Below are 12,628 nucleotides of genomic sequence, written 5' to 3'. Positions count from 1 at the left end.
TTGCCTCCAGGTTGCGGCCCCGCCTTCGAACCCAATCCAAACAAAATCCTCCGCCTGTTCTCGAGATTCAGGAGCCTATCCCTCGTTCCATCCCATCTTATAAACCCACTCAAACACACCCTATGCCGAAGAATCCCACCTCGAGATCCAACGTCACACTCCTTCCTAAACCCAGTTCACCTGAACCTGAAGAGGAAGATTCGGAGCCGCAGACGAAAATGGATCCAAGTGCCATCGATGATGACGTTTTCATGGAGGTGCTCAGAGAACCGGATAATCCGGCATTGATATTAATTAGAGAAAATCCAAGAGCGGATTCTGATTCTGAAGACGAGATCATTGACAAACCTCTCGAAACTCCTGCTGATGAATCAGTCGAAAAAGAGGATGAATCAGTGAAAGTCTCTCCGTCTTTTATAGAGTCAATGAGTAAGTCATTCGCCGAATTCGACAAAAATATTGCTAAAAAGCAGAACGCAAAATTCATCGAGGCTGAATCCTCAAGCGATAATAGTAATGAGAAAATTAAGGAATCAGCTGACCTACTGTATCAACAATATCTGCTACAGCTGAGCCAACTGACTGAAAAACATGAATCCTTGAAGATCTCTGATGAAAGCGACGACACCATCACCGAGTTACTACCTCAAAGCTCAACAGATACACCAGAGAAAGCCACAGTCACGCCCGCATATCAAAAACGAGTATCGTTCGCTCCCACTCCGAAAAGAGGGGATGAACCGGTGGCGAGATCAAGTCCAATGGTGCTTAACCCTGCAAAAGCTGACAAAATTCCTCAAGTCAAGAGAATCCTCAGTTTTTCTGGTCCGAAAACGGCTGGAACTAATAGTAATGACATCCCTAATCCACCTTCAGTAAATGATATTATTGAAGTCCCTCAACCAAACGTCCTCCTCCCGAAATCTCGCATCGGATTAGAAATTCCTCCCTCACTATCCTTGGAAGGAGCATTCGATTTCAAGGAGAAGGGGGAAGTCCAAAATCCACAGATTCAATTCTCTAGAGACGGTCTAACGTTTAAACGAAATAATATTGTACACTTTCTATCAGCAGATTTTGAACTTACAGCTCCAATTACTAAATTGTTACAATCCACGAAATTAATCGACGTCAAAACCCCAAGAAATTACAAACCGAACGTGGGGGACGTATTTATAACCCCTCTAGGCAAATTTAAAATGTTTTCTATAGTAATTAAACAATATCACTTTCGTAAACCTAAAATTCAAGATGCGCTGCTAGGTCTGTACAATCTTCGCGATGCATTAGTTCATTATGGGTGAGATAGATAACCTTGGATTCATTCCAATACTCGAAGAAGTTTTCGAAGGGGACCCGATTGAAATAACCATTTGCGAGGGCAATGTTAGCACCCCGAAGGATCACCTCAGACCAAAAATTATTGAGGAAGCCCATAGTAGCTCAGTGGGCGGCCATAAAGGCGTAGGTAAAAGAGTCTGTAGAATAAAAGAACGATTCTACTGGCCGGGAATCATTTCGCAAGTCACCGAATACGTGCGACGCTGCAAAATATTGCAGACAAATGAAAGTAGACCGGGTAAAGACACGTCAACCGATAATCATAACGAACACCCCTCTAGAACCATTCTGTTTTTTGAGGGATCTGGATTTGTGGAGGTATTGATGAAAAAATGTGGGCTTGCGGAGAGTGGTGAGCGGGTCAAAAAATGAACGGAACACGTGCACGTGGTTTTACAAAAACCGTATAATTGTCAATAATAATGTTTATTTTACACTTGTCACAGGTAAAGTCGCTGAGTAAATTCAACTAAAGAGCGGACCGAATTCTTTGAATAGATAATAACTGAGCTGACACGATTATTCATTAATCCGATTACGCGAGAATTGAGCGGTACAAAGAGAAGTTCCTTTAACGAATTCCCGGAAACGAATGAGAGCGAGAAACGGGCTTATAGGTGCCACGTGCCCTAATTTTGTGGTCACATGACCTATTCCATTATAATTCGTATGGTAATTTAGAGCGGTCCAGGAAGTGGCGCCTCAGGTGCTGGAATTAATAACCCCCAGTCATCTGAGGTAAGCGCGTCAGGTGTGCGTGAGTGGGGAGAGAATGGATGAGCCTTGCGTGCGTTAGTGTGAGGGACCTGTCAGCTGACAGGATTTCCAACATTCTCCCCGGCCGTCGGCAACTGTAAAGTTGTTGACGCAACCATAATGAGTAGAGCCATGGTGAGCTGAAACAAAAAACAAAATTCAAAACGCTCTTTGGTGAGCTGTCGGAGCTTGTCACCCATGAGTGAGTCCATGAGACCATCCGGAAGGTGCGCTGGCTAGACATGGCAGCATCCTAGACGTCGGGGGTCGTAAATCCCTTCTGCTTTGGCTGCTGTCATTCTCACGTTGAACCCCGTCGGTTGGTCAGGGTCGTAAATCCGTCGAAGTTGACGAAGTCCAACGGTGAGAAGCCGGTGAGCTGTCCTGGTTCTATTCCCCTGAAGGTGAGATGGGCAAGAGGACGAGCTTGGCGATTGACCTCGTCAGCGTCGTTTGAGCAGTCCTGATGGTGACTACCCTGGTGAGTCCGTCCGATCCTGGGTGCAGAGCGGTCACTCGGGCGAGAGGCCACTTCGCTGGCGGGAATCTCTCGTCCGTGAGTAGAACCAGTGAGCCGATCCGTATCTGATGAGTCGGATGGTGCCACTTGGATATCGCTTGAAGACGTTGGAGATATCCCGTGGACCACCTCTTCCAGAATCCTTGAAGCTTCTGCTGAATGAGCTGCCATCTAGAGAGCCTTGAGACGTTGAGTTGCTCTAAAGATGGCTCTGGAAGAGTCGTGGGAGCCTGACCGATGAGAAAATGCCCTGGTGTCAAGGCTGAACAGTCATCAGGATCATCCGTGAGCGGTTCCAGTGGTCGTGAGTTGAGCACTGCCTCGATTTGAGCGAGCAAAGTGGTGAGTTCCTCAAAAGTGAGCAGATCCTCTCCGATCGTCCGGGTGAGATGGAACTTCACCGACTTCACCGCCGCTTCCCATTTCCCTCCAAAGTGCGGAGCACCTGGAGGATTGAAGGACCACTGAGTCCCATCATTGATGAGGAGCTGTGCGAGCTGTCTTGATTGAGCTGATCCTGACGAGAAGAGCTTCTTTAGTTCCTTGTCAGCGCCAAGGAAATTGGTCCCACAGTCACTGAACAAGGAATGAGCGATCCCACGCCGACTTGAAAAGCGTCTATACGCCGCGATGAACCCCTCGGCTGAGTAGTCTGACACGACCTCGAGATGGACCGCTGAGGTGGTCATGCAGACAAAGATAGCCAACCAGCCTTTGTACGACTTGTGTCCCCGCCCTTTCCAGGACCGTAGAGACACTGGGCCGGCATAGTCGATCCCAGTGTTGAGAAAGGCTCGAGCGGGAGTGAGTCTGGCTGGTGGCAACTGGCCCATGAGCTGTTGAGCGCGTACTCCACGTTGGCGAGTGCAGTTAACGCACTTGAGGATGAAGGAGCGTACTGGTGCTCGACCTCCGAGTATCCAGTAGCTACTTCTGAGCTGCCTGAGGGTGAGCTGTGTGCCTCCGTGGAGTGTCCTTAGATGAGCCTGTCCGATGAGTAGCTGAGCCAGTTGAGATTCCTTCGGAATAATCACTTGGTTCCGGCTCTCCGGGCGTATGTGAGCAAACTTGAGCTGTCCTCCTATCCTCAATACCCCTTGGCGATCGATGAAGGGTGTGAGCTTGGTGAGGGGGTGGGATTTGCTGAACCTTTCCCCTCGTGAGATCGCTCTGAGTTGATCCTTGAAGTGAGCTGCCTGCGTGAGTTTGATCCAGAGGATGCGAGCCTCTTCAAGATCACCAAGAGTGAGCGGGTATCGAAGAGAAGAGTTGGGGGTTTTCCTGAGCCGAGCTATGAATCGTCGACAGATTGCTGTGACCCTGAGCAGTCGGTTGAACGATGAGAATCTGTCGACGAGATTCCAGAGCGCGATTGGATGAGCTTTTACATGTAGGAGAACTCCTGGCTTTTCCTCGAGGTCTGCGCTGAGGTCTTTTTCCAGAGCGTGAGTTGGCCATGATGAGCGGTCTTGATGAAGCCATGGTGGCCCTGTCCACCAGAGCTTATGCGATACCAATTGGTGCGCTGTTAGACCTCAAGATGCACAGTCTGCAGGATTCTCCTTGCCCGGTACCAATCTCCAATGAGCCTGCTGAGTGAGCTCCTGGATGAGTGCCACCCGATTTTTCACGAACTCCTTCCATCTTGAGGAGTGTGAGCTGATCCACGTGAGTGTGACCGATGAGTCTGTCCAGAGATAGGTGGTGGCGTTCGTGAGATGGAGTTGGTCCTTGACGTACTTAGTCAGTTTGGCCAGGAGAAGAGCCGCAGTGAGTTCTAGTCGTGGGATTGCCAGCCGTTTGAGCGGTGCGACCTTCGTTTTTGAGCAAACCAATGTGAGTTGTGATTTTCCCTTGTTGAGAACCTTGAGATAGATCACGGCTAACATCGCCACTCNGCAGATGATCGTGAATCTCCTAGCGAGGAAACTGGAGATTTGAGCGGTATCCGAATGATGTAGCGGCCAGATGAATCTCGTGAGTGGGTCCGTTGAAAGTGTTCTTCACACTGCGCTTCCTCCTCGTTGAGCTGAACCTCTGGTTTCCCAGGGATCTTTTCCTGGATCCAGAATTTGGTGAGCAGTTCATTGAGATCCTCGTTGGGCTCATCTTACCACAAGTCATCACCAAACTCACCATCGGCTCAGCTCACGCGACTTGGATGGATCGTATTCGGACCAACGGAAGGTCCTGATACTACTCAAGTAGCAACTTCTCATCTAGCGGTCACCAACGAGGATCTCAATGAACTGCTCACCAAATTCTGGATCCAGGAAAAGATCCCTGGGAAACCAGAGGTTCAGCTCAACGAGGAGGAAGCGCAGTGTGAAGAACACTTTCAACGGACCCACTCACGAGATTCATCTGGCCGCTACATCATTCGGATACCGCTCAAATCTCCAGTTTCCTCGCTAGGAGATTCACGATCATCTGCACTCGCTTGCCTCCATCGTCTGCTCAGGAAACTCTCACGTGATGAGGTTTATCGTCAGCTCTACACGGACTTCCTCAGGGAATATGAAGAGCTCGGCCACATGCGTCGAGTCTCCGGACAGCTCGCTAGATCAGCTCATCAGCGCCAGTTCAANGGGGGGGGGGGCACGGGCATCGAAATGACCTTAGCACATGAGGCCTCGGCTTCAGGAGGGTTGAGGGTTTCGGGCCGTCCGTATTCTTCTCGGGCTGACGCTCCTCCGGAATATTTCTTCCCTCATCACGGAGTTCTCAGGGCGAGCAGTGAGACAACCAAGCTCAGAGTTGTTTTCAACGGCTCCAACAAGACCAGCTCAGGACAATCGTTGAACGAGATTATGCACACGGGTGAGAAGTTGCAGAAGGATATCTCGGATGTACTTCTCTTTTCTCAGCGGAAATGGCTTATTTTCATGACGGACATAACCAAGATGTTTCGTCAAATTCGAGTACATCCGGAGGATTGGCTCCTCCAACAAATACTCTGGACCGACTCAAACGGAGATATCGTCACATATCAACTCACCACGGTCACATATGGCACTAGGTCAGCTCCGTTCCTCTCAATACGTGTTCTTCATCAGCTCGTTGAGGATGAAGGATCGAACTATCTTCTCGCTGTGGAACCGCTCATGAAAGGACGATATGTTGACGATATCTGCGGGGGTGCTGACTCAGATGAAGAGCTACTCAGGACCGCTCATCAGGTGACACAGCTCTGTCTGTCAGGAGGCTTTCCGCCAGCCAAATGGCACTCAAATAGCCCAGCTCTACTCACATCTCTTCAACCTGACAGCACCTCTCAAGAACAACGATTCATAGAGGACTCACTCACCAAGATTCTAGGGGTTTCTTGGCATCCTGGAACGGACAACTTCAAGTTCTCCGTCACTCAGCCTGAGACCATCTCAATAACGAAGAGAATCATTTTATCGGAAACGGCTCAACTCTTCGATCCACTGGGTTTCCTAGCGCCAGTGGTCATACGAGCGAAGATATTGCTCCAGGCTCTATGGATCGAGAAATTGGGATGGGACGAATCAGTTTCCCCGACAACTGCTCAACGATGGCGTCAATTCAGGGAGGAGCTCACACAGTTATCGGAGATCACCATACCTCGGTGGCTTGGACTGCTCACGGATTCCGTCGTCGAAGTACACGGTTTTTCCGACGCATCACGAGTGGCGATGTTAGCCGTGATCTATCTCAAGGTTCTCAACAAGGGAAAATCACAACTCACATTGGTTTGCTCAAAAACGAAGGTCGCACCGCTCAAACGGCTGGCAATCCCACGACTAGAACTCACTGCGGCTCTTCTCCTGGCCAAACTGACTAAGTACGTCAAGGACCAACTCCATCTCACGAACGCCACCACCTATCTCTGGACAGACTCATCGGTCACACTCACGTGGATCAGCTCACACTCCTCAAGATGGAAGGAGTTCGTGAAAAATCGGGTGGCACTCATCCAGGAGCTCACTCAGCAGGCTCATTGGAGATTGGTACCGGGCAAGGAGAATCCTGCAGACTGTGCATCTCGAGGTCTAACAGCGCACCAATTGGTATCGCATAAGCTCTGGTGGACAGGGCCACCATGGCTTCATCAAGACCGCTCATCATGGCCAACTCACGCTCTGGAAAAAGACCTCAGCGCAGACCTCGAGGAAAAGCCAGGAGTTCTCCTACATGTAAAAGCTCATCCAATCGCGCTCTGGAATCTCGTCGACAGATTCTCATCGTTCAACCGACTGCTCAGGGTCACAGCAATCTGTCGACGATTCATAGCTCGGCTCAGGAAAACCCCCAACTCTTCTCTTCGATACCCGCTCACTCTTGGTGATCTTGAAGAGGCTCGCATCCTCTGGATCAAACTCACGCAGGCAGCTCACTTCAAGAATCAACTCAGAGCGATCTCACGAGGGGAAAGGTTCAGCAAATCCCACCCCCTCACCAAGCTCACACCCTTCATCCATCGCCAAGGGGTATTGAGGATAGGAGGACAGCTCAAGTTTGCTCACATACGCCCGGAGAGCCGGAACCAAGTGATTATTCCGAAGGAATCTCAACTGGCTCAGCTACTCATCGGACAGGTTCATCTAAGAACACTCCACGGAGGCACACAGCTCACCCTCAGGCAGCTCAGAAGTAGCTACTGGATACTCGGAGGTCGAGCACCAGTACGCTCCTTCATTCTCAAGTGCGTTAAATGCACTCGCCAACGTGGAGTACGCGCTCAACAGCTCATGGGCCAGTTGCCACCAGCCAGACTCACTCCCGCTCGAGCCTTTCTCAACACTGGGATCGACTATGCCGGCCCAGTGTCTCTACGGTCCTGGAAAGGGCGGGGACACAAGTCGTACAAAGGCTGGTTGGCTATCTTTGTCTGCATGACCACCTCAGCGGTCCATCTCGAGGTCGTGTCAGATTACTCAGCCGAAGGGTTCATCGCGGCGTATAGACGCTTTTCAAGTCGGCGTGGGATCGCTCATTCCTTGTTCAGTGACTGTGGGACCAATTTCCTTGGCGCTGACAAGGAACTAAAGAAGCTCGTCTCATCAGGATCAGCTCAATCAAGACAGCTCGCACAGCTCCTCATCAATGATGGGACTCAGTGGTCCTTCAATCCTCCAGGTGCTCCGCACTTTGGAGGGAAATAGGAAGCGGCGGTGAAGTCGGTGAAGTTCCATCTCACCCGGACGATCGGAGAGGATCTGCTCACTTTTGAGGAACTCACCACTTTGCTCGCTCAAATCGAGGCAGTGCTCAACTCACGACCACTGGAACCGCTCACGGATGATCCTGATGACTGTTTAGCCTTAACACCAGGACATTTTCTCATCGGTCAGGCTCCCACGACTCTTCCAGAGCTATCTTTAGAGCAACTCAACGTCTCAAGGCTCTCTAGATGGCAGCTCATTCAGCAGAAGCTTCAAGGATTCTGGAAGAGGTGGTCCACGGGATATCTCCAACGTCTTCAAGCGATATCCAAGTGGCACCATCCGACTCATCAGATACGGATCGGCTCACTGGTTCTACTCACGGATGAGAGATTCCCGCCAGCGAAGTGGCCTCTCGCCCGAGTGACTGCTTTGCACCCAGGATCGGACGGACTCACCAGGGTAGTCACCATCAGGACTGCTCAAACGACGCTGACGAGGTCAATCGCCAAGCTCGTCCTCTTGCCCATCTCACCTTCAGGGGAATAGAACCAGGACAGCTCACCGGCTTCTCACCGTTGGACTTCGTCAACTTCGACGGATTTACGACCCTGACCAACCGACGGGGTTCAACGTGAGAATGACAGCAGCCAAAGCAGAAGGGATTTACGACCCCCGACGTCTAGGATGCTGCCATGTCTAGCCAGCGCACCTTCCGGATGGTCTCATGGACTCACTCATGGGTGACAAGCTCCGACAGCTCACCAAAGAGCGTTTTGAATTTTGTTTTTTGTTTCAGCTCACCATGGCTCTGCTCATTATGGTTGCGTCAACAACTTTACAGTTGCCGACGGCCGGGGGGAATGTTGGAAATCCTGTCAGCTGACAGGTCCCTCACACTAACGCACGCAAGGATCATCCATTCTCTCCCCACTCACGCACACCTGACGCGCTTACCTCAGATGACTGGGGGTTATTAATTCCAGCACCTGAGGCGCCACTTCCTGGACCGCTCTAAATTACCATACGAATTATAATGGAATAGGTCATGTGACCACAAAATTAGGGCACGTGGCACCTATAAGCCCGTTTCTCGCTCTCATTCGTTTCCGGGAATTCGTTAAAGGAACTTCTCTTTGTACCGCTCAATTCTCGCGTAATCGGATTAATGAATAATCGTGTCAGCTCAGTTATTATCTATTCAAAGAATTCGGTCCGCTCTTTAGTTGAATTTACTCAGCGACTTTACCTGTGACAAGTGTAAAATAAACATTATTATTGACAATTATACGGTTTTTGTAAAACCACGTGCACGTGTTCCGTTCATTTTTTGACCCGCTCACCACTCTCCGCAAGCCCACATTTTTTCATCAATACCTCCACAAATCCAGATCCCTCAAAAAACAGAATGGTTCTAGAGGGGTGTTCGTTATGATTATCGGTTGACGTGTCTTTACCCGGTCTACTTTCATTTGTCTGCAATATTTTGCAGCGTCGCACGTATTCGGTGACTTGCGAAATGATTCCCGGCCAGTAGAATCGTTCTTTTATTCTACAGACTCTTTTACCTACGCCTTTATGGCCGCCCACTGAGCTACTATGGGCTTCCTCAATAATTTTTGGTCTGAGGTGATCCTTCGGGGTGCTAACATTGCCCTCGCAAATGGTTATTTCAATCGGGTCCCCTTTGAAAACTTCTTCGAGTATTGGAATGAATCCAAGGTTATTATCTATCTTGCGATTGAAACGTGACCCATAATGAACTAATGCATCGCGAAGATTGTACAGACCTAGCAGCGCATCTTGAATTTTAGGTTTACGAAAGTGATATTGTTTAATTACTATAGAAAACATTTTAAATTTGCCTAGAGGGGTTATAAATACGTCCCCCACGTTCGGTTTGTAATTTCTTGGGGTTTTGACGTCGATTAATTTCGTGGATTGTAACAATTTAGTAATTGGAGCTGTAAGTTCAAAATCTGCTGATAGAAAGTGTACAATATTATTTCGTTTAAACGTTAGACCGTCTCTAGAGAATTGAATCTGTGGATTTTGGACTTCCCCCTTCTCCTTGAAATCGAATGCTCCTTCCAAGGATAGTGAGGGAGGAATTTCTAATCCGATGCGAGATTTCGGGAGGAGGACGTTTGGTTGAGGGACTTCAATAATATCATTTACTGAAGGTGGATTAGGGATGTCATTACTATTAGTTCCAGCCGTTTTCGGACCAGAAAAACTGAGGATTCTCTTGACTTGAGGAATTTTGTCAGCTTTTGCAGGGTTAAGCACCATTGGACTTGATCTCGCCACCGGTTCATCCCCTCTTTTCGGAGTGGGAGCGAACGATACTCGTTTTTGATATGCGGGCGTGACTGTGGCTTTCTCTGGTGTATCTGTTGAGCTTTGAGGTAGTAACTCGGTGATGGTCTCGTCGCTTTCATCAGAGATCTTCAAGGATTCATGTTTTTCAGTCAGTTGGCTCAGCTGTAGCAGATATTGTTGATACAGTAGGTCAGCTGATTCCTTAATTTTCTCATTACTATTATCGCTTGAGGATTCAGCCTCGATGAATTTTGCGTTCTGCTTTTTAGCAATATTTTTGTCGAATTCGGCGAATGACTTACTCATTGACTCTATAAAAGACGGAGAGACTTTCACTGATTCATCCTCCTTTTCGACTGATTCATCAGCAGGAGTTTCGAGAGGTTTGTCAATGATCTCGTCTTCAGAATCAGAATCCGCTCTTGGATTTTCTCTAATTAATATCAATGCCGGATTATCCGGTTCTCTGAGCACCTCCATAAAACGTCATCATCGATGGCACTTGGATCCATTTTCGTCTGCGGCTCCGAATCTTCCTCTTCAGGTTCAGGTGAACTGGGTTTAGGAAGGAGTGTGACGTTGGATCTCGAGGTGGGATTCTTCGGCATAGGGTGTGTTTGAGTGGGTTTATAAGATGGGATGGAACGAGGGATAGGCTCCTGAATCTCGAGAACAGGCGGAGGATTTTGTTTGGATTGGGTTCGAAGGCGGGGCCGCAACCTGGAGGCAATGGTTTCTTCCGCTGCCTCTTTGGGTTTCTGCACTGCAGTTGGGGCTGATTGCACACGATTTCTGGCCAGAGGGTTTTTTGTTGGTTTGGAGGTGCCTGGCTGCGGTGATTCGGTCACTTTGGTTTTCGACCCAGGAGGCCTTCCTCTTTTTCTAGGTGGTTTGGCTTGATGTTTAGAACCAATTGACTCCGTTTGTTTCGATACTTTCTTGAACATCATTATGGAAAAGTAATCAAAATTCCGAGCGTCCTCATTCGTCTCTGGAGGGTCTACAGGGTTCCAACCAAGAACTTTGGCAATTTGTTTTGTTTTTGCAGTGCAGTGATGAGCTGTGAAACTGAATCCTGCGATTTTGGTCTTAAATGATGCTTTTCTGGTGGTTTGGTCTTGAGTGTCTTGCAACCATACCACCGCGGGACTCTCTGCATACAGGTCGAAGTGTTGGCCATATATATATGGCCTAAATTGGTTGAGGGCGTAGACGACAGCTAGACACTCACGTTCATCTTTGGTATACCGAGTTTCTACGTCTTGGAGTCGTCTCGAACCGTAGGCTATCGGTCCCTCCACACCATCGTCGTCAAGCTGAGTTAACACTGCGCCAACTCCGATTGGTGAGGAGTTGATCGTAACGATGAATTTCCTGTCGTTGATGGGATGGCGCAAGAACGGTTCTTGGGAGAGAAACAGCTGCAATTCCTTAAAAGCCAGATCTTTTCGTGGTCCCCAGGTCCATTCTGCTTTCTGCTTGGTTAAGTGGAAGAGTGGTTTAGCTCTTGGTGCATACCACGCTTTAAATTGGTTGAAATAATTGCACATGCCACGAAAAGTGCGTAGACTCTTCTTATCTTTCGGCGGGCTGAGCTTTACGATTGCATGTACTTTGGTATGATCAGGTCTTATTCCATCCTTGTTTATAATAAAGCCCAGGAACACCACTTCATCTCGGAATAGTTGACATTTTTCCGCTTGCAAGGTAGCTCCGTGCTCTGCTAGTCTATGGAGGACTTTCTCGAGCAGCCTTTGATGTTTCTCGATTCCCGCTGTATGGATAATGATATCGTCCAGGTAGACCTGCACATCATCACCGATGAGGTCACTAAGCATTTCATGCATTGCGCGTTGAAAAATCGCTCCTGCGTTGACGAGCCCGAATGGCATGTGCGTGAATTCGTAGTGGCCATTATGTATGGAAAAAGCGGTTTTTTCTTGGTCTTCAGGCTTCATTTCAATCTCATGAAAGCCGCTCGCTAAATCGAGTGTGGAGAAGACGTCCGATCCTCCGAATTTCGAATTTACGGTGCGGATGTTCGGCAATGGGTATTTATCAGGTACTGTCTTCTTATTGAGGCCTCTAAAATCAATTACCATCCTCCACTTTTTATTGCCGTTTGCATCAGGTTTTTTTGGTATCATCCAGAGTAGAGAATTGTAGGGTGAAACTGATGACACGATGACTCCATCTTTGAGCAGTTTCTCTATTTGTTTGGCCACCTCCTCTTCAAGATTTTTGGGGAACCGATACTGCCGCACTGAAACTGGCTTCTCATCTACCGTTCTGATAGGGCAAATGGCTCCTCTGATTTTCCCACTCGATTCACCTGGTAGTGTGAACGCATATGCATACTTTTGAATTTCCTTTAGGAGCGGTTTCAATCTCGTAGAGTCGTCGAGTCCTCTAGTCAGTATCTCTTCTGCTTTCTCAAGACGTGTGTCAGCCTGGATCTTATTTGGATCGATTTGAGCGTCCCAGTCAGGTTCACCAAAGACATTATCGATGAATTTCGTACCTGCCTGATTGAATTCAGAGACACACATCGCGACTGCCA

The 12,628-nt window shown here is 48.6% G+C and overlaps 2 protein-coding genes across 2 annotated transcripts; one reads left to right on the top strand and one right to left on the bottom strand.

The window, feature by feature from the left end:
- Positions 1 to 2,487: 2,487 nt before the first annotated feature.
- On the bottom strand, positions 2,488 to 4,506 carry LOC107045292. Its single transcript, XM_029126614.1, has 2 exons — positions 4,164 to 4,506; positions 2,488 to 4,106 (listed from the first exon to the last, which is right to left on the bottom strand). The coding sequence occupies exons 1-2, from the start codon at positions 4,504 to 4,506 to the stop codon at positions 2,488 to 2,490; spliced, it is 1,962 nt and encodes a 653-aa protein (XP_028982447.1).
- Positions 4,507 to 4,585: 79 nt separating this feature from the next.
- LOC107045291 lies at positions 4,586 to 7,746 on the top strand. The gene is made up of 2 exons (XM_015267504.1): positions 4,586 to 4,594; positions 4,687 to 7,746. The coding sequence occupies exons 1-2, from the start codon at positions 4,586 to 4,588 to the stop codon at positions 7,744 to 7,746; spliced, it is 3,069 nt and encodes a 1,022-aa protein (XP_015122990.1).
- The last annotated feature ends 4,882 nt before the right edge of the window (positions 7,747 to 12,628 follow it).

This window comes from Diachasma alloeum, unplaced genomic scaffold (assembly GCF_001412515.2).
Source record: "Diachasma alloeum isolate Michigan unplaced genomic scaffold, Dall2.0 Dall_scaffold_00909, whole genome shotgun sequence".
NCBI classification, from domain to species: Eukaryota; Metazoa; Arthropoda; class Insecta; order Hymenoptera; family Braconidae; genus Diachasma; species Diachasma alloeum.
Note: the sequence above shows the minus strand (reverse complement) of the source record. Positions and strands in the feature narration are given on the sequence as shown.